The 22,494-nt window shown below is 41.5% G+C and overlaps 1 protein-coding gene across 3 annotated transcripts in view; it reads left to right on the top strand.

Moving 5' to 3' along the window:
* Nucleotides 1-22,494, top strand: part of STAU2 (staufen double-stranded RNA binding protein 2) — a 171,486-nt gene that overhangs the window by 80,563 nt on the left and 68,429 nt on the right. For all 3 annotated transcript variants that reach the window (XM_082294292.1, XM_082294291.1, XM_082294293.1), the window contains one exon: nt 5,864-6,171. In XM_082294292.1, the coding sequence (XP_082150418.1) occupies nt 5,864-6,171 (308 nt within the window). The remainder of the gene's footprint in view (nt 1-5,863; nt 6,172-22,494) is intronic.

Below are 22,494 nucleotides of genomic sequence, written 5' to 3'. Positions count from 1 at the left end.
ATCTTAATCTTGGTTATGTGGTACATGGACGTATTGCTGGGAAATTATGATGCAGAAATTATCGTGTAAAACTTATGGTATAGATGTTTCATATGTCTGTTGGATTATTTCATAGAATATCCTGTAGAAAGTCCCCACTGCAAACACCATGTCTTATTTTTACCAAAATCTTAGTTTTCAAGCAGGATTTAAGCTGAATTCAAAGGACTTTCCTCACATGAGTTAAATGCCAAATGCTACAGAAATGCATGCACTTTAAGTCCTGCGATACTGCAGTTTCTATTTTGGCTATACAGAAAATAGTCCAGTGAAATTAGGGATATCAAGACCTGATTTCATGAAGAACTAAATAGTATTTACTTCAGTATCACAGTTATTTTAAGGTTAAACAAACTAGTATTTTAATGAGTGGCTTTATATAACATCAGTTTGTTGAAGTTCATGTGGACGAGATCTTTTGATTGAAAGACATTGTGTAATGACAAAACATTTTTTCATGTCTGAATATTGCAGTAGCTGGTGACTTAGAAATACCACGGATAGCTGTGTTAAGTAGGTAATGATTGCAGCTTGGTATTTCAAGCCAAGATTGTGTGTAGACAATTGCTGAGAACGTAATGGCCATACTATTTGCCTGTCCAATTGTTTGACTGACCTCTTCTGAGTTCCTACTGAGGTAATAAAATTTGAAAATATTCTAGTATATAAATAGCCTTTTACAGTGAGTGGGGTATAAAACCATAATTTCTTTTTATTATAATATTTACATTTTTCAGTCTTGTTATTGAAGTAGTTATTTGGTTTTGTAAATTCTCTTTTTCTTGATGTCAGTAGATTTTTAATGGGCCATATTTTAGGGCATGTTGAAAACCTGCCAGTTCTAGGGAGTAGTTGCATTTGAGTATCCCCCATGCCTCTTAGGTTCTTGTCCATTTTATTGTACAAAACAGAGAAGTCAGGATTAGATCCAGTTCTAACTTTTCCTTCTTACTGCCTTATTACAAGATTTTTCCCTGTGCTTAATGTACCACATTGTAAGAAGGCTTTATTCAATGTGAATACAGATAGCATAATCTGAACGAAAGCTTTTTGATGATTATCTATCAAGTATTTTATTCAGTTCCAAAACTACTGATTATTTCTTTATGAACAGTCTTTTCTTCATCTAGCGATGGGTTATTTCAAATACCAGGGTGCTAAACTTAATTTATGAGCATGTCATATACAGAATTATGCCATGGTTTACTCTGCATCATTGCACAAGACATGAAAACACTCCTTCATGCCATGTCCCATACCACTGGTTGTAGTGCAGGGAAGAGCATGTACTCTTCAGCACTGTCAGGGGAAGTCATATTGCAGCTGGCACTGCTTCTGGTACCTGAACAAGCATAGCTTTTCTGTAGGATAAGCAAGAACTTAGGGAGAAAACTGTATTCTCCAAGAAAGAATAAAGTTGTGGTTTAGACCAAGTATGAGCATGAAAAGTCAGTGAGTGACCCTGAACCAGAGAAGTCATTAAGTGCAGGCAGAGGAAGAGAATCCCTACAGTACTGATCAAATATGGAAGAGAAAATTAGCACTGACATATGTATATATGTATGTGCAGGTTGACAACACAAGCCTGATTCTGTAGGCCATCTTGTGGAGTTGAATGAGGAAATTGAAATCTCAACTTTTCATGTTTTCTGATCTTCCTGACAGAAACAGAAAACAGGAAACAGGACACCAGTGGTACCTGTGTAGACTCTAATACCTGTGAGTGTGCAGGCAATGCTGTCATCTCTCTCAACTTTTCTTAATTTAGTAGCTCACTGCTGTGGGGTAACTCATCACTGTTCCTGTATCAGCAAATTACATTTTTGCAGAGTCTTATTACTTTGAGGCATGTTCAGCAATATTGCCAGTTGTTCTTCTTCACTCCCTTCCCTATGCAGACAGTTCTTCTAATTGTTAGTTTTGTTTACCACAAACTCCAGATAGTGGAGGACCCTTTAGTAGAAATGTCCCCCTGTCTTCCCAGCCAAGGGGACACTGTAGAGAAAGGGTTAGGGATAAAAATAACATCACGCAAACAGAACTTTTGGACACTGCCTCTGTTATGGCTGCTGTGAAAAAAGGTGCAATCAAAGCACTGAGATTACATTTCCAGGGGAAGGCTTGTGAGGGATAGTCGGGCCATTTTGTATCTTATTCATACATTTGCCTTGGAGTCGAAGCTGGTCTGCAGTTATCTAGTATGTGACAGCAAAAGTAGACAATGGAAGATGAAGAAATTTATCCTTAGGTAAGAGACGTTTTTGGTGTGTTTTCACAGACTTCAGAAGATTGTGAGAGACTGCTAACAATTACTGCCAACGATGAATAAGACATGTTTTTTAAATGTTAGTGATTACATTGCATAGCTAGCCTGCATATTTTTGTAGCACATCTGCCCACAGGTTTAAATAATATAAATGGAAATTATTTTAACATGTTTCATAAATGTACCTCTAAGTTAATGTCCAGCAGAAGGTGCAGTGTTGTTGGTCTATTGTAGATCCTGTGACTCCTGATCATTACGATTCCTCCTGTGGAGTATGGAGAAATTAGTATGGGATAAATATTTAGCAGACACAAAAGTCCAAGGTTTTTTTCTTAGCTGAAAAATAACAAGAGTGACAACGTTTACCTGGAGATGTTCTCCTGCAATGCATAAAGGTGTTAGAGGATAGTATTTCTTTCTCCCATGCTCTTTAATCAACTGATGATTAGAAGACTAATTAAGATAATTTCTGAAGGGTTCTTTTTTTCTTGCATTTAATCCTCTGTTGTTGTTGTATCCCTTGTCATTTGATAACTTTACTACTGTAACTAAATATATTTATACACTTTCCTATAATACAGCAGAGTTGAAGTAAGCAGGCAACAGTGAGCAATGATGTATAAAATATCCTCAGTAATACATTAAAAATAGATAATGAATTACAAGTAATATATGTTTTATAGAAGATTTCAAAAAGACCAAGTTTTTATTGGCTTTTTAAAACAAGTTTGTAAGAAGCTTCATGAAACATAGGCCCTGAATATAAAAAGTTAATATCTTGCAACTATATTAATGTAATGTCTAGAATATTACATTACTTTGTTTCCAGAGATAATCAATGATGGTAATATAATATCTGCCTCTCAGAGCCAATGTATGATTTAAATTAATTATTGCTTATAAAGCACTTTGAAGTCTTTAGCAGTAAGGTGTTGCAAAGTGTAAAAGTACTATTATTAATTTAACATCACCATTAAAGTCAGTACTTTAAGAGCATTTGCTATATTCTGCTCAATATCTTTCTATTCATCATATGCTGCATATTAGTTATTTTAACATTTAGAAAGCTTAGTAATCTGGAAGTATTCCAAACCATTGTTCCAGACAGCAGTTAGATATTTGGGTGGATCATGTAAAAACAGTGAAATGGCTGAGAAAGCATGTAAAATGTTTGTTTTAAGTAATATTACATCAATGGAACAGACATCTGCAGCACTGGACTTGATTTTAAACTTCTTTAAACTTTTTTTTAAGTTAACATTGTGCTGCTTTTTTCTAAAATTGATTGGGGGAGCTAATATGTTATCTCTAAACAAGTAGGCTGTTTTATCTTTTGTTCTGTTTTAATTTCTGTTTCTGAAATATGTGTGGGAAATCAGATTTACAGTGAGCAGTTCTTAGGAGGTGGCGAACACCTGCCACTCAGTATTTTTGTTGCTGTTTGGTTTTGTAACCTAACATCGGCTATCAAGATCTTTATGATCTCTTTTTTTTTCAATTTTCATTAATTTTATGTCTTGTATAAGACTTTAAAAATACAAGCAGAGGTAGGCCTTGGAGGTTGCAGCCCCGGGAAAAGCATATGAAGTCTCTCTTCTCATATAGTGATTATGTGCCATAAAATAATGCTGTGTATTTACACAGTTGTTTATCTATTAGATTATATTTGAAATTGTCTCTTTCGGAGAAAAAGAAATTTTAGGGATCCTATCCTCCATCTTTTCCAGCAGCATTATCTTGAATTTGTGCTTAGCTCTGGAGTTCAGTCTACTGCCTTTGGAGCCAGTTCTAAGCTAGGTAAAAGCAGCCTGAATGTTCATGATCCAACCAGACTCCCCAGCCCTACGGAGGTAGGTGGGGAGAGCAATCAGGTGAATAACAGATGTGTCTTTGTGAATGATATAAGCAAACGTTCCAGATTTCTGAAAGCAATATGAATTTAAAAGCCAAATGTATGAGTAAATCAATTAAAAGATTCACCTGTAAGCAGTTTGCTGAGTTGGCAGTGAGGAAGTTCCATTTTCACTGTGTAGTTGAAAATGAGGATATTAATTATAGGTAATATTTTTTGAGTCTTCTCTTTGTGGTAGACATTTTATTTAAAAGTACTACTAGCACTTCTAGGATTAGAGGAATCTTCCCTAGGTACTAGAAATTAATTTCCTCCTCTTCTTTGAATTTATTCTACATTCTGAGATTAATTTAATATGTACAGCAAATGAATTAAGCATTGAACCCTTTGATTTCTCTTGGGGTTACTAAATCAGTTAACAAACAGGTTTATTATCCCTAGAATGAAATGCCATATGGCTCAGGTTCACTCATATTGTATGCTAGAAGATTAAAGTATGTTCTTAATATGAAATTACACATTTCAAGCTCATTTTCTGATGTATTAATAATAAGAAAAAGGTTTTCCTCTTGTATCAGCCAGCTGGTTACTTGTGTTTCCAAAAATGCTTCATTGTGTAAGAAAACTAGCAAACTTCAGACTTAATTCTGCACATTTCCATGCACGGGATTATCAGCAAAACTGATTGAGTATGTACTTCTGTTTCCAAAGAGGTTTAGGGTTGAGATATTTTCTAAAAATGCATCAAAGATTTTTAAATGTAGACACATTATCCCTAATTTATATGTCACTGGAAATATTTAAAAGTAATTCACATAAATAAATTTAGCTCTTTTTAATGTTTACCTTAACTCCTATTGATACTAAGTAGGACACACATGCTTTACTTTTTCAGTGTAAACATTCTTGAAGGCAAGTAGCTATTTGAAAGCTATAGGATGAAAACTATAGGGTATGCAGCTAAATAAATAAATAAATTCCTCTTCACTGCAGAGCAGTCAGTCACATCAGAGTCATTAGCATAGTAACACTGGCTGCAGGGCAGTTCAAGGTTTTTTAACCACAGGCTGCCCTTGTGATTCAGGAAACACTTTAAACCAGTGCTTGAGGCAGTGCTGCTACTGCAAGAAACCACACTGCCCGTCCTTTGGCTCCAACAACTCATTCTCATGAACATCCCTACATGGTCCTACAGGTGCTGGTGCTGGCAGTAGAACACCTGGAGAGTTTTTTATCCCACCAGCTGTAGGTGGGAGAAAAACGAAACTACTTCTGGTGGCAACAGTGCTGATACAGACTAGTTTCAATTATTTGTGAAAAAACAGCCTAAATTATTGTGTCAGATAGGAGGCAGAAGAATTTAGGGAAATAATGATTGTGCTATTATTTTGAAGTAACATCATCTTCATGGTTTGTAGGTCTCCAAATATTATTTGTTCATGTTGTGTATTCTATGCTAGCCACAGTTTTAAAGTTAAGGTTTGTACTATTTTAAAAAGAGTTGGGGAAGAGGAAGAGGAGGGGCACTTCAGATCTGCTTTGTTTCTAAATAAATTACATTACTTCATTTACAGTTACTGTAAAAAACCCCCTGTACTGCTTCTAAATTCTTACTTTGTTTTTCATTGTAAAATATGGTAATGAAAATTGTCTACATGTCAAACCCATTCTGAAGTAATGAGAATGATCTTTGGTTTTATTTTCAGCACCAAAGGGAATACTCCATCTCTCTCCTGATGTATACCAAGAGATGGAAGCAAGCCGCAACAAATCAGCCCCTGGTACCACTGTAAGCTATTTGTCATCCAAAGAAATGAGCCAGACTTCTAGCTCTTTCTTCAGCATATCTCCTACAACAAATAGCACGGCTACAATCGCCAGGGAACTTCTCATGAATGGAACGTCCCCAACTGCCGAAGCCATAGGTCTAAAAGGAATATCTCCTGCTTCCCCCTGTTCTACAGTGCAGCCTTCAAAACAGCTGGAATATTTGGCAAGGATTCAAGGCTTTCAGGTATGGGAGGGGGAAAATGAAGCTCTTCAGCCAGAATCGTAGTGTTGCCATCAAGGTTTCACTCTTGCCCTCTTGATTGTGGGCATGCATGTAACTTATCTTGTAAAATTAGCTGGTGTCTGAGGCAGTTTCTGGGTCCAGGAGATACAACTTTCCACCCATATATGTGTCCTTTCTTCTCTTTTTTGTTCCTTCCTTACATTCATCTTACTGCAGCCCATCTTTCTCTCCTTTGTCTCTTCTCCTTAAATAATTATAGGCTTAAATTATGCTTTTTACTTTCACTTCTTTGAGTGTCTTCACCTCTTGGTTTCTCCCTTGAACTCTGATCAGAAGGTACCGATGCACCACCTTACCTTTGCATTTGTCTTCTAGGCCAGGTCATTAAAGTAATTTTTTTGCTTCCTGCCCTGTACCTCTTAAATGTAACCCAGTGTTGTGGTTTAGGAATGGTACTCTATTTAGTGCTCCCACTGACACTCTCCAAACCATATGCCACTCACTCTCCTCTTCCCTCTCCCCCCTCCCCTCGTGGCGGGCTGGAGGGGAGAATTGGAGGCATAAAAGGTAAATATCATGGGTTGCGATAAGAATGATTTACTGGAAACAGCAATGAGATAAGAAAACAAACAGTAACAGCAACAGTGCTAATGACAGAGGATAGAAGAAATGAACAATTCCCATGGAAACACCCCCCCCCCCCCCCCCGAGAACATCCAATACCTGACCACTCCCTCTGCCACGCTTACTCGACTGGAAGAGACTCCCTCCCCCAAACCCGGCAATGACATCAGGCAGTGTAGAATAACGTCCAGGCCCTAGCCATGGCCCCTCCTGGCTATTGCAAAAATTATCCCTGTCCTGGCCAGAACCAGGACACTAGCCACCCCTTATTTTATACCATCTATAGCATGCCCATGTTCTACACCTTCCACTATATATATGTATATACAAGCACAGGTATCATTTCCATAGTCAATGGCTGTTCCTCCAAGGTATCTGTTGAGTTCATTAAGTCTATGACTGTGGGTTCTATCCGTCCTAGATGTCTTCCAGGGCAGGAGGGCTGGTGTGCTGTCAGCTGGTTGCAGGCTGCATCAGGAGCTCACTACTGGTATGTCTGGAGCAGTCCATACTCTTTGCCCATCGTACTTACAGCATACAGTGGCAGTGTCATTCAGCAACCATTATACAATTCAACACTATAGACTGTTTTCACCCAAAAACTGAAACCCCTGGAGGTACACATGGCATTTCCCTGTCCCTCTGCATTACCCACCAAATGTCCTTGAGGAAAAACAATTCCGTGGATGGGTTTGCCTTTTCTTGAGGCAGGACTAATCCAAGCTGTCTTCCCAAACACATTCCTCATATGCACCAGAGGGACTTACAGTGGTTTTTTCTACCACTGTAAGCACAGAGTGCTTACTTTGGTGGGTTTGGGGGAGTGGTCTAATCAATCTGCTAGGCCTCCCCATATTTGGACCATTAATCTCCATACCACAGGGGCTTTACCATCTTGGCCTGCTTGATTGCAGCACGTTTCACAGTTATGGAATAACCTGGAAGATAGTGTCCATGCTTAAGTCCACCCCTCAATCACGAGCCCATCTGTGTGTTGCATCTCTTCCCCGATGACTTGAGGCATCATGGGGGATGAAACCCACTGAACCAGATATAATTTACCCTTATGTTGCCAGTACAGATCCGCCTGAGACACTTGAATCATGGCAGCCCAATCTGCCTGTCCATTGTGGTATTCTTCAGTGGCCTGACTCTTGGATATGTGTGCGTCTACATGACATACTTTTACAGTCAACTTCTCTACCCAAGCAGTGATGTCTTGCCACAATTCAGCAGCCCAGATGGGTTTACCTCTGTGCTGCCAGTTGGCCTTTCTCCATTGATCCAGCCCCCCCCATAGAGCATTTGCCACCATCCATGACTCAGTCCAGAGGCAGAGCACTGGGCATTTCTCTTGTTCAGTGATATCAAAAGCCAGCTAGATGGCTTTCAGCTCTGCAACCTGTCTTGATCCACCTTTTCCCTCAGCTTCTGTGACTAGCCATGTAGGAGTCCATAGGGCAGGTTTCCATTTTCAGTGTATCCCTACAATACAGCAGGGATCTGTCAGTGAAGAGAGTGTACCGCTTTTCATTTCTGATAGCTGATTATATGGTGGGGCCTCCTCAGCACGTCACCTTTTCTTCCTCCTCTTCTGATGATAATACAAAATTTTCACCTTTGGGCTAGTTCATGGTGACTTCCAAGATGCCTGAGCTATTGGGGTTTCCTATTCAAGCTTGCTGTATGATCAGTGCAGTCCGCTCACTCTATGTAGCCTTAGTGGCATGATGTATGGAAGAGACTTTCTCTTGGCACATACAGGCCGCCACTGGCAGTCAGGGTGCCAGAAGAAGCTGTGCTTCAGTGCCAATCACTTCTGAAGCAGTTTGAACCCTTTCACAAGATGCCAGTATCCCTTTTTCAGTTGTTGTGTAGCAGGCCTTGGATCCTTTTTATCCCCAACTGCAGAACCCCCAGGAGTCATCTTCAAGTACCCCCTGGTACTTTTTGGCAGAGACTCCAGGAAGGACTATTCTCCCCAGCTGCAATGTAGAGCACAGTTTTCACATCTTGTCCTGTCCTGACTGACCCAAGGGCTACTGCATGAACAATCTCCTCTTTAATTTGTTCAGAAGCTTGTGGTTCACCTCACTTAAAATATTTCATCTTCTGCATCACAAGATAGAGAGGGTTTACAATCTGACTGAGCTCTGGAATAGCATTCTCCAAAAGCCCACAACTCCTAGGAAAAGCCTGTGTTTCCTTCTTGCTGGTTGGTAGGGACATAGATGCTATTTTGTTGGCCACGTCCATTGGAATCTGATGATGACCATCTTACCATTTTACTCCTAAAGCCTGGATTTCCTGGTAGGTCCCTTGACCTTACTTTGCTTTATGGCAAAACCAGCCTTCAGAAGGATTTGAATTATCTTCTCCCCTTTCTCAAAATCTTCCTCTGCTGTGTTGCCCCACACAATGATGTCATTAATATACTGCAAGAGTTCTGAAGCCTCACTCTTCTCCAGTGCAGTCTGGATCAGTCCATGGCAAATGGTGGGACTGTGCATCCACCACTGGGCAGTTGGTTCCAGGGGTACTGCATGTCCTTTTGGGTCCTTGAAATACCCACTCCTGAGGTAGTCCATGGCAGGGATGCACAAGGCTTCTGAACCAGTCACAATGGGGGAGGATTTGCCATTCATTCCTGTAAAACCCCACAAACTCACTCAATGAGTCTTCTTTTAAAAGAGCTTACAGGTTTTTTATGTACCCTGAATTAGATGGAAGGGAGAAGTACCAACAAGATATTCCCAAGAGCTCAAAACAACAAAAACTTTACTGGCAAACTTCAGAAAATCAGAGAACTTTGGCAAAAGTTTAAAGCAACATTCAATCAACATAAAACATTTTGCAAGGCCTTAACTTAGCAAACTCTAAGCCCATTCAATTTAGCAAACTCCATCCTATCCAAGTTTAAGTTACTCAAACTTCAAGAAGGCATTAGAAGAAGGAGAAGAAAGAGAAAAAGAGAAAGAGAGAAAATATACAGAAAAGAACTAGTACAGCTACCGCTGGGTTCCAGTGGTCTTCCAGCTGATATAAAATCCAAGGGAAGGTCAAGACATGTACTTGCCTTGTGTCCTGGCTTAAGTACCCTTAGGCTTTCCTGGGCCCTTCCTCCCACTGAGGAGCTAGGTTAGGGTCTTCAGAGATGGGACGAGGAGCGTTGCCTCCACTGTGCCAGTGATTAGCAGCCACTTTGGGGCTGGGATACAGGCTCTAGTGGCTGGGGTGTGTGGAGCAGGACATTGCCTCACCAGGGCAAGGCCCAACCAGCCCTTTTCCCCACACTCCCAAAGTGTTTTGAGCAAGTGATCTCCTCCAGTCTCTCACAATACCCAGTCAGTACAGTACATCTTCCAGTACAGTCAGCTGTTGGGATCCCCCTGCCACCCCAGAAACAGACATGGATTCTGCCCGTACGTATCTTGATGACATCAGAGTACATTGTGCCTTAAACTCCTGTGGGTCTGGTGTGCCAAGGCATCAGATCCACACAGTCCAAGAGATCTGATTGTCCCTTTCCTCCACCTTTCTGGAGGCAGGACCCCTCCAGTTCTGGTCATGGTATTTGTTGCTCACTTGTAAATATGAACTGATGGTCCTTCAAGAGAATTGGAAGTAACATCAGCCCTCCTATTCTGAGTGAGGACTTACCCACTGGAAACTGGAGTGGCATTTATCCTTGAAGGATTTCCTGCGGTGGTTGTTCTTCCTCTCAACTCATGTACCCATGCTGCTAGGGCACAGGTGGGTTTTCCATTCCACTTCCTCATGTCCTCTCTGTGGTCATGCAGGTGAAACCACAGGTTACCTTGTGGTGTGTACCCACACTCTCTTGAGCAGGGGGGTGCTTGCTCCCAATAGCAAGGACTCTGGTCCATAGCGGTGGGCCATGGGACGTTTTTTCTCTAGTTTGCTTGAGTCTTTCAAATCTGTCTGCAGTCTTGGACAGTCTTTCCACAGTCAAGGTGCAGGTTGATAGGGAGGAAAAAACATGATTTTTATATGCCAGAGTTAGGTAGTTACCTGAAACACTGTTTGTTCTCCTTCTTTCATTGACATCAGTGTCAAAGGGCTGACATATGATGATGGCATGCTCTGCACAAACTTCCACCACATGGACTGTGTACACTAGACCTCATCTAGATCTACAGAGGACTACTCTTTATTTGAATCCCTACAGATTACCTCCAGCACAGCTAATGCTCTCAGGTACTGGATACCTTTCTCCATGGCATTCCACCTGCTTGGATGCACTATTAGATCATCCTTGTGAGAATACCCTTCCCCCTGCTTGGCAAGAGTCACTTCCAGAGGCTGAGAGTTTCTGTCCTCTTCCTAATCCCCTTGCCAATACCCGCATCCTGAAAGAGAGATCCCAGTTGCTTGGCTTCACTACCGTCTAGTTTCATATTGTGAGAAACCATGTTCCACCATAGGAGCAGCCAGGTCACATGGGGCTCTCCTGGCTGGTGGCTGACATATTCTTGTACATCTCGCAGTTCACCTGGTGTAGTGGTGCCAGGAACCCACCAAAGCCGCTCTCTCACTCTCCTCTGCAGCTGGACGGGGGAGAGAAAATAGGAAGAAGGGTTCATGGGTTGAGGTAAGGACCAGGAGATATCGCTCATCAAATACCGTTACAGGCAAAACAGGTAGTCCCCAACGCATACCAACTTAAAGATATGCACTGAATTTATTATTAAAAAAACCAGAGCAGGATAATGAGAAATAAAATAAGGTCCTTAAAAACACCTTCCTTTTCCTTCCCATCAACAGCACAGGGAGGCATGGAATGGGAGTTTCGGTCTGTTCATCACCTGTGGTTTCTCCTGCTCCAGGGGAGAGGAATTGTTCCCCTGCTGCACTGTGGGGTCACTCCCACAGGAGATAGTTCTCCGGGAACTTCTCCAGCATGAGTCCATCCCATGGGCAATAGTCCTCTCAAAGCTGCTGCAGCATGGGTCAGTCTTCCACTGAGTGCAGTCCTTTAAGGACAGGCTGCTCCAGTATAGGAGCAGGGCCCATCTTTCCATGGTTCTCCCACAGCATCACAAACTCCTCACAGGCACCCACCTGCTCCGGTGTGGGGCTCCTCCACAGGTTGCAGGTGGATCTCTGCATCCCTGTGGATCTCCATGGGCTGCAGGGACACAGCTGCTTCACCACAGTCTGCACCACAGGCTGTAGAGGAATGTCAGCTCTGGTGCCTGGAGCACCTCCTCCCCCTCCTTCTGCACTGACCTTGGTGTCTGCAGAGCTGTTCTTTGTACATGTTCTTACTCCACCCTTCTTCAGCCATAATTTCAACTACTCCACAACTTTTTGTTTCTCTTTCTTCTTAAATATGTTATCTCAGAGACATTACCACCATTTCTAATTGGTCCAGCATCACATCCATCTTTGGAGCTGTCAGGGATTGGCTCTGCTGGACATGGAGGAAGCTTCTGGCAGCTTCTCACAGAAGCCACCCTACCAAAAACCAGGCCATGCAAACCCAATACACCTGGGAATAAGGACTGGGTGATTATCTCTGGCCCTCCCTCTTCCTCCTGTTGCGAGGGCTCTACTTCCTCTTTATCCCTCACTAAATGTGCTGATTTGGTCTTGGATTTCTTTTCTCTGTATAGGGACAACTACTACTGGCACAAGTTGTTCCTCTAGTTCAACTGCAAATCAGGCCACAGTGGTTGTAGGTCTGTTTTCCTCCTCTTTCCCCTGAGGGTGCTGTCAAGTATTGAACTGCGTCCAGTAAAGAGTAGCCAGGGCCCAGCACACTGCAGTGAGTTGCCCCTCTCTGGAGTTGTCACGGCATGCTCCTTGCAATTATTCTGTCACTTTAACAGGGTCATTTAGTTGTTCAGGGATGAAATTTCAAACCATTGGAGCAGAGAATTAAAAAAAAAACTGGTCTGTTTTTGCCACATTTCATGCCACTCATGACTATCCACCCTTGGGGCAGATCTCTGAATGAACTTCCTACAAATCTCTTTCTTGACTCTAAACATGCTGTGGACTGAGGAGACCAGTGAGACTTAGCAACAAGAACATGCTTTCCTTAACATCCAAGGGAAATTAAAAATTCTCAAAAGCTGTTGAAACAGCTGAAGGAAGAGAAGGAGGTGAGAGGCTGGGGAAAATCATCCTCCCCTGTTCCCCCCACAGACTCAGTATAATTATTAATAGATTTCCAAAGATAGTGCCCAAAGTAAAGGTAGGTGAGCAGCACTGAATACACATCTGAAATCACCCTCATTGCCCTTGATCAGTCATAAACTGATATCCCACAGTACAGCAACAAAGCAATCGCAATCCCTCTCCCTGCTGTGAAAAAGAACATCACAAGGACCACATATGGGAATATAGGGGGATATGGGAATACAGGGTTAGGTACCACAAACACGTGAACAGATTGTGACCAGCAGCTCTGGAGCTAATGCAACAAATGCTTAGATTGAATTTATTTCCAAGCTGCTCTGGACACACCTGTTGTTATCTCAACCCTTTGTGCCACACACTGGGTGCCAAATAAGGCTGTCATGATTTAGGAATGGTACTCCCCAATTTAGTGCTCCCACTGAAACTCTCCAAACCACATGCCACTCATTTGCTCCTCCCTCCCCCTCCTCCCATCCTGAAATGGGATGGAGAGGAAAACTGGAGATACAAAAGGCAAAGATCCCAAGTTGAGATGAGAGCAACTTATTGGAAACAGCAGTGAGATGAGAAGATGAACAATACTAATGACAGAGACTTCAAGAAACAAAGGATTCACACAGAAACCCCCCACCAACAGACAATATCCAACCACTCTCCCCACCACACAACTTCACCAGGAGGGACCATTTTCTCCCCAGAAGAGACTCCCTTCCCCCTGCCCCTGGCAGTGATGTGAGGTGTTATAAAATAACCTCCTGGTCCTAGCCATGCCTCCTCCTGGCTATTGCAAAAGTTAACCCTTTCCTGGCTGGAACCAGGACACCTGAGAATGGTGTTCTGTTCAGAAGGTGCAGCCTAGAAGCCAAGCTGGTGTCAGAGCAATGCAGAATGTTTTTGCCATCACAGTCAATACTAGAAAATGTAAGATGAACCACACTGGGTCAGCACATGAGTCCTTGAACACTGGTAACCTGTATCCAGCAATGCCAAATACCCTACATTTCATAGTGCAGTGGCAGCCTCTGTAGTACATCCAGTCATTTCTGTGGTGGAAGTTAGGAAAAGGAAGCCTCTTCCCTATCCCATTACATGCAAAATTACATGTGTATACGGATAGTGGCTCATTTTACAGTGTTGAGCCATCAGAGGTTCAACCATCAGAGGTATATGTAGAAATATTTCCTGTCATAGATTTCCTTTTGAGTTTTTGTATTGTCTGGAGTTTTTTCCCTTTTTAGAATTGTGAATTTGCTTCATTTGAAGAGTTGTTTTCATATGCTTTAGCATATGAATTTGATCATGTAACTACATTCTAAAAATGGGAGGTTTCTTTTTCATGCCTGATAATGAGTTTTTTCATCACAGCCCATGTAATTTATAAAATACACAGTTGTTATAAGTGACTTAAAAGAGGCTGCTAGAATTCAAGAAATAGTGTGAGATGTTCTGTTGGTATAAGCAGCATAGTTAAATTACTTTTGCTTACATCAGATATCACCAGTTGTGGAATTGACCTAACACTGTTTTTGTCTAAAATATACATTCAGCTTTCTTTTGGTCTTCATTTTTGAAATGTCATTTTTGCTTCATTTGTTTGAATGTCTCTTTATGAAAGAAACAGTAACAGCCTCAGCCTCACTGTAGTAGAGTTAAGCTGCTAATAGGAATTCAGTTTTCCTGAGTTCCATTTGTTACCTGCCTGCAGTAGAAAGAGATTAATTCTGATGGAAAGAAATTCAATCCATGAAGTTTCCACTGCTCACTTTCACATCTTGTCAGATTGCTTGTGTCTCCTAGTAATGCTTTATTTTCATAGAACCAATGCACAATTTATGTTACTGTTTTGGTTCCTACTTGCCTACAGTATGTGGTTACTGTAAAATGATTAGTTGTGTTTGTCCTGGTTTTTTTCATGCTTTGATTCTAGATGCTTTTGTAGAAACTGTTTTTAAAGGGTCTTACTTTGAGCCAAAAAATAGAATCCTTTTCATCCACGAACTAGACTACTACTTTTTACTTGGCCCTAATACAAAGCAAGGAATTTGGTACAGAATCTTGATTAACAGCTATCCGCTGTGTATGTAACTAATGGTTTTACATCATCTTAGCATGCTTTTTAACACCTCAAATAAGCCTGGTATTGATGTGAAACTCTGCCACTGCTGGGTGGCTGAGCCGAGGTGGGGCAGTGAACAGAATCTCTGTGGGAAATGGCTCAGTGGCCTGTCAGGTGCATATCACAGGTCTCTTCACCATTTCAGCCTAGAAAGCTCTTTGTGTTTAAGAGTTTAAAAGCTGATTTCTTTACAGGTTAACTTTCTCAGGCATATTTACTAAAGGAGAAGACTACTGCACTTCCAAACAGCTAGCTTGTTTCATGTTTCCTGAATGACCCAAAATGATTTTTAAATTGTTAGCATGTATTTGTATTCTGGTCCAGATGATAACCATAGTTTTGTCTTTCATTGAAGAACGTATACATTCTGTTCTGTTACAATGTATTTTTTGAATTTTTTAAAAAAATCAATAAATACTCATATGATGTTTCATTTGTAAATGTAAACAATGTTATTTGCTTATTTGAATGGTTTTCTTGAACTGCTTTAGCTGCAGGGGCCACGTCTTTAGAATGCATTTATTTAACATAAATTCTTCTAAGGGGTTTGTGTATGATCTCAGCCATATCCTATTGTAAGCCCTTAATATCAAGTTATTGGGACCAATGTATAGTTAAGTAGTAAATTGCATTTTTATTCTTTATGGTTTATTATTCAAAAGATACTTGTTATTGATAAGCAGCAGCTCAGTGTCACTGAAGAGCAGGTGTTTAGCTTGGATACTTTCAAAGCTCGGGCTTCAAATTACCGGTGATAATTAAACACGAATTCTTCAAGCAAGCCTTTACAAACTCTGAATAAAGCATTTGAGTGCTTGCTTCATATTTATGAATATCTACCCTGTTAATTTTTTTGCAGACTTTGCCTGGAAATGGTTTAAAGGAAAATTCAGCTTTGGTAAAACTGTTATTTTTAAGTGACTACGTGGTATTTTGGCCATTGTTTTGTAACCAGACTAGGAAAGTTACAGCTTTTTCTGCTGACCATTTAAGTTCAGTAAATTATTCAGAGAATTTATTTAAATGGAAACATTTAGAGAAGATGTTTATACATGTGTAACTTGAGCCTTCAGTTTTTACTGAAGCAAAACACAAGTTACAGGTAGTCCAGTAGGAAATTCCACTGTGAATTTCCATGAAGCAAAGATCATAAAAAATGTAAAAAGCCATGACTGAGTGCCCACAGTCAGTCTCAATGCGTGGCTGTAGGCATATTTGGCTTGCTACATTGGCAGGGCTTGGAGGTCTTAACTTTTCCTCTGTGGTGGCTCCATAACAAAACCTCTCACAGGATATAGTTTCTATATGATGTTCTCCTTCGATTGCAATGGTTACACGATTTTCTTTCCCTCTCCACATTTACTGGTTAACTGTTCCATTTTATACATGGATATACTTAAATGTTTTATTGTGTGGCATTCCTAAATGTTTCTCCTTTCCCCTGTGGCACACGTTTCTGAATGATTGCACACACAGGAGAGGTCCTGCTGGATGCTCTAGAGTCAGGTTTACTTGTGGCTCATACATTCCAGTGCATGGGTTTGAATTGTTGGCAGGACTAGACTGAAATTAAATTTCTACACTTGTATGAGGGTTGACACTGAACTTAAACCTTTCCCTAACAGTGGCCTTAAACAAAACAAAACACTTGGTGGAGGTTGGATTTGGAAATCAGTGTAGGAGTGCTTGGATCTCACTACTGAGGTATGCGTGTGAGGAGAATTTCAGGGAAATTCAACCCTCAGTTGGATTTCAAGGAATGAGCTTTGGTCTGATGTCTTCATGATTGATGATTAATCTGAGCAGGTCAGATTTTTAAAAGCACCTAAATACCATTTCCAAAATTGACATAGGCCCTATGGATGTTAATAGAAAGTCATTTAAAGCTGTAAAATCATCTGAAAGGGTAGAAGCTGCTTGGAACTTTTATAAACACCTGTGCAGATTAGGTACCTAACCTCCAGTTCACTTGTAAGTTGGGCCACCCTACATACTGTTTTTCAAACTTGGGCTATTTATTGTTTTTTTGGAGGGAAGGGGTTTATGCACTGAATCTATTACAATGAACATAGTTGTAGTTATAGTGTTAGTTGCCAGAGAGAGTGTATTTTCAAAGCTCCCTGCAGATGAATGAATCAAAAGGTATGTTTAAGCAAATCTCCAGATAAAGTCAATGAGAGAAAGTGCAGCAAGTGCTAAAAACAAGAATGTAAATCCAGATAATACTGTTCAGTCCTTGAATGTGTTGGCTGTGGACACAGTTTGTGGCCACTGCCAGCTTGGGACTGGAATCCTGGAAAATGGACTGATGCTGGAGAATAGAAAAGTCTCCTCACTTTTTCAAATTAGAAAACCCAAATAATAATTAAAGGAAGCTTTTGAAATTACGGCATCAGGCTTTTTGGCATCATTAATGTAAAACAGATTTGAAAACTATGTCAGCAAAATGTTTTTAGATAAATGGTTCTTTGAAGATACTATCTCCAAAAATCAGGGAAAATTAGGATATTAAAAAGGAAAGATGTTTGCAGGATTGTGTTAGACAATGCTTTTGAAATAAGACTGTTAAAGAAAATATTTCTTAGCCTACATTTGGAGTCAAGATCCCCTATAATTCTGTGTATGTAACTGTACATCTAGCCCCTTCCTTCCCCACACCCCCAGAGCCGTTGGAGATGTCTTTCCCAGCAGGATTGACCAGCTGCAAATATTAGTGAAATGATTTGAAAATGGCAGTGTACAGTCAGGCCCAGAGGGAACTGATCGGCTGATTTGCTTTAGTGTTGACACTCCAAAGGGTAGTGGGAATTAATTAATTTATATTTTAAAAGATAATGATTAATATGATGACTACTCTTTAACCCCCTTCAAGTAGCTTGAGGGTGACTGTGCTGCCATATATTATCAATACTTGCTTCTGTAAAACAAGCAGTGGAATTGGACTTTTGTTTCCTGTCCTGGTGCCTGAAGTCTTAGGTGTACTAGCATTGTTCCTTCTCATTGGTCAGATCAGCTTTTGTAAAATGTGTGGAATGATGCTGTGCTCTGTCTTCACCAAAAGTATTGAAACCTGGCCTTTGGCAGAAGGGTATTATCTCCTGTGTGCTTGTACTGTGCCATGCTCAATGGCCAGTACAATAATCTCAACAGCAATGTTTGTCTCTTACCCACAGGGAGTATAAACACCTTTAGAAATGGTTGACAAAGCCTCCATTATCTCAGTTTCTGTGTCTTCTGAAAACTGTGGGGTTTTTTTCTAATGGGAAGTTTGCACTTTCACCAATTACCAAACTATTGCTTGATGTCCTGATTACTGTAGGCTTTTGTTGTGGGTTAACTCTGGTGTGCAGCTTAAGCCCCACACAGCTGCTCACTCTCCCCCCTGGTGGGATGAGGGAAAGAATCAGAAGGGCATGAGTGATAAAACTCAGGAGTTGAGATGAAGACAAAAGCTGTGTGTGCAAGCAAAGCAAAACAAGGAATTCATTCACCACTTCCTGTGGGCAGGCAGATGTTCAGCCATCTCCTGAAAGCAGGGCTCCATCATGTGTGACGGTGACTTGGGAACACAGATGCCATAATGCTGAATGTCCCCCCTCATCCTCTCCCCAGTTTTTATCACTGAGCAGGATGTCATAGGAGTGGGATATCCCTTTGGTCAGTTGGGGTGAGCTGTCCTGGCCTTATCCCCTCCCAGCTCCTTGTGCGCCCCCAGACTGCTCACTGATGGGGTGGGGTGAGGAGCAGAAAAGGCCTTGATGCTGTGCAAACCCTGGTCAGCAACAGCTAAAATACCAGTATGTTATCACCAGTGTTTTGGTCACAAATCCAAAACTTAGCACCATACATGCTTTTATGAAGCAAATTAGCTCCATCCCAGACAAAACCAGTGTAATCTCCACCCTTTATTCTATACTATTGACATTGTGCTCAGGTCCCATGTTATCTGACAGATTGTCCCTCATTAGCCACCTCCTCTTTCCCATCCTGGGATATATACACAGATATCGTTCCCTTAGTTTATGGATTACGCCTTTAAAAGGCCACAAAATTTCCATTGATCCCATTTAGTCCATGTGTATTCAATCTGTTATGCTTATCACTCAGGACAGGAGAGGTGGTGTGATGTGTGGAGTTACTGGGCCCCAAAGACAGCTCAGGCTGGGTCGCTGCTGGACTGTCACATCTTGTGAGGCTTGTCCTCCGTTGCTTCAGATGGTTCCTGCTGTGCTAGTTTCCATAGCATGCAACTCACATCCTGCCTTACAAAAGTTTAAAGGTATTCCTGTGGCAGTCTCCACCTCTGGTTCCTTCAGGCCAGGTTATAGGGTTTAACAATAGAACATAACAATAGCATTTGCAGCGAACTCCTCCCTTTGCTCCTGGCCTGGCTAGCAACAAAGGGTTCCTGCTGTAGTAATTCCAATAACATGCCAGATCTTGGGTTACAGCAATTCAAAGGTATTTCCACTGCAGTGTTCAGCCCTCATCCCTTTGGACCAGACCATAGGGTTTAACATTGCAATGAACTCCTCCCCTTGTCCCTCCGCCAGCTTGGGATTACACACAGGCCCACGGTCCATGTGGGGCAGTGTGGACTTGTCTACAGACCACCATCCTTTAGGGATGTAGCTGCTCCAGGACGACAATATCTGTAGGCCACTCTCCCTTCAGGGGAGTACCTGCTCTAGTATAGGCTTCTCCATGGCCATGTATGGTTTTGGTTGTACCATCATGAATTTAGCCACAGTCACAGTCCTGTGAACTTGAGTTCTGGCCTGTCCAGCTCAGGAATGGCAGCAGTGCCCTGGCCATCTGCCAACCCATTCCTGTCATCTGTATGTTACCAGACAGAGCAGAATAGGATGATAAGGAGAACAGGAAACAGCAGAAGCAAAAAGTAGTCACTTATGAGCACTAGTTACTAATCTACATCCAGGCAAGCAAGCCCCATGGCAAACACAGGAGCCTGACAATTGATAGCTAAACAGATATAAATTTGTTATAGCATACTCTGATCAAATCAGTTGTTACCTCTAACCCCTTGTGCCCCACACTGGGTGCCAGAAGGGACTGTTACAGGTTTACCCTGGTGGGCAACTTGGCTCCATGCAGCTGCTCTCTTACTCCCCTCCAGTGGGATGAGGGAGAACAACCAGAAGGGTAAAAGTGCAAAAACTCGAGGGTTGAGATATAGACTGTTTAATAAGGAAAGCAAAAGCCACACATGCAAGTAAAGCAAAACAAACCATTCATCACTTCCCCTGGGCAGACAGGTGTTCAGCCATCCCCAGGAAAGCCGGGCTCCATCACACCTAACAATGACTTGTGAAGACAAACACCATGACTCCAAAAACCCCCCACCCTCCCTCCTTGTTCCCCCAGCTTTATACACTGAGTGTGATGCCATATGGTGTGGGATATCCCTTTGCTCAGTTGGGGTCAGCTGTCCTGTCTGTGTCCCTTTCCAACTTCTTACCCATCCCCAGCCTTCTTGCTGGTGGGGTGGTGTGAGAAGCAGAAAAGCCCTTGATGCTGCGTGAGCACTGCTCAGCAATAACTAAAGTATCAGTGTGTTATCCACAAACTGTTTTGGCCACAAAGCCAAAACATAGCACTAAACAAGCTGCTATGAAGCAAAGTAGCTCCATCCCAGTCAAAACTGGTACAGCTTTTTATGCTTCGGTAACATCTTCACAGCTGTGTGCCACTGGGCAGAAGTCAGGAAATAGGAAAGCTCCTTTTATCCATGTGAACTTACAGTCATTGTGCTTGGAAGAAAACTTACACCTTTTTATCAGGTTATTTCCTACAAAACTTCCCCATTTATTCAAGACAACTACTATTTTTTGTTGTATTTAAAGGGAGAAAAGTTTTCTCCAAGAATGGCAGCAAGTCAGGCAGGATTTTATTGACAATTTTAGGGACATCTCTGATTTGCACAACTCCAGGCTACCTGATAGTTGAAAGTCCTTACCTGGCTCTCAGAAACTTGCAGGTGTCCTGCTACTGAAAATTAACTGGACATCAAATGGCTGTGTTATGTAGGAAAGGACTTCTAGATCTCCAAACCTTGATTTATACATGACTAGCCAAAGGAAAGAAAATATGTTGGGAATGTGAAATAGAGGGAGAGATAAAACAGAACAAGATGATAGCAAGAGCTGGTCTTCAGAGAGAGCCTTATGTAAAAACCAAAGCACCTGGACTTCATTGCATTCTGGTTTATAGGGTTTTCTTAATCACCTAACTTCTGAGGGAAGGTAGGCAGTACCACAGTTGATGGCAGTGACCCAAGGTAGATCTCCAAGAAGTGATTTTATAGTTTCCATTTATTTCAGAAATGATTCTGTGGACTACAGACCATCTAGTTCATATATCCTATCCTTCCTTAAAGGAAGTCAAAATGGTGGTAGCATTCTGCAAAAAAATAACTATAAGAATCATTCTCATATGAGTTTCCATAATGAAAGGTATGCAATAGGGAAACATAGCATTTTTGTTCACAGAGCATGCTGCAGGAGGTAGTATTTGCTTCAGGAAGAGTGTTTCTGAATTGACTCATGAGTATGCAGAATTAGGAAAACAAATGCAAATCTAGCACAAGATCTCCAACTACCTGGCTTCTGGCCAGAATTCTATCTAAACTAGCTTTCTTCTATTCTGGCCGTCGTTGCCTCTCTCCCTCTTTCAAGCCCTTTATTCAAGCACTGCTGAAAGTTTTGCTCTTCTTGTCTCTAGAAACATCCAGGTGCCTCTTTTTTGTTTCAATTTCTGAAAGGAAACAAAGTAAACAGAGAATAATTGGCTTATGGTGGTGTGGGGGGTCCTCAGGTGTGGTGTGGATGTCACCTTGGTAACATTTTAACTTGTCTGCTTGGCATCTTGCAAATAATCATTTGAAATCCTCCCACATATCCCTGCATGTAACTTGGTCTGTGGAAAAAATGCGAGTTATATTTTGATAGCCAGTTTTAGAATCTAGGGGATTTATGTATGAGAAAGTTTAAAAGCTATCAGGATCTCTCAAAATACTGCAGCCAGCACTAAACACACCGGGCTGCATTCTCTGCCAAAATCTTTCTCAGTAAATCCTAATGTGACTTGATAACTTAGCTACGGACCTTGGCTTGGAATAGAGCCCAAACTTTGAAAGACTGGAAGTTTCAGTTGGCAAAAATGTGAAGGTGCAGTGGTGAATTCATAGCAGACTGGGGTTTAGTTTTAATTATAGTAAGGGAATTCAGCTCTCAAGAAAAACCCTTAAAAAGAGAAGCCACAAGAAAAGGTGAAGAAGGAGAAAAGAGACAAGTTACAGTTTATTCCCCTCTCTGTGACTGAAGCTGAGGCTTTCAGAGAAGGTTTATTTGGCTATCATCTCCTTCAATCGCATTCAAAACTGAAAGCACAACGAAGCC

This window comes from Coloeus monedula (assembly GCF_965178545.1).
Source record: "Coloeus monedula genome assembly, chromosome: 1".
NCBI lineage: Eukaryota > Metazoa > Chordata > Aves > Passeriformes > Corvidae > Coloeus > Coloeus monedula.
Note: the sequence above shows the minus strand (reverse complement) of the source record. Positions and strands in the feature narration are given on the sequence as shown.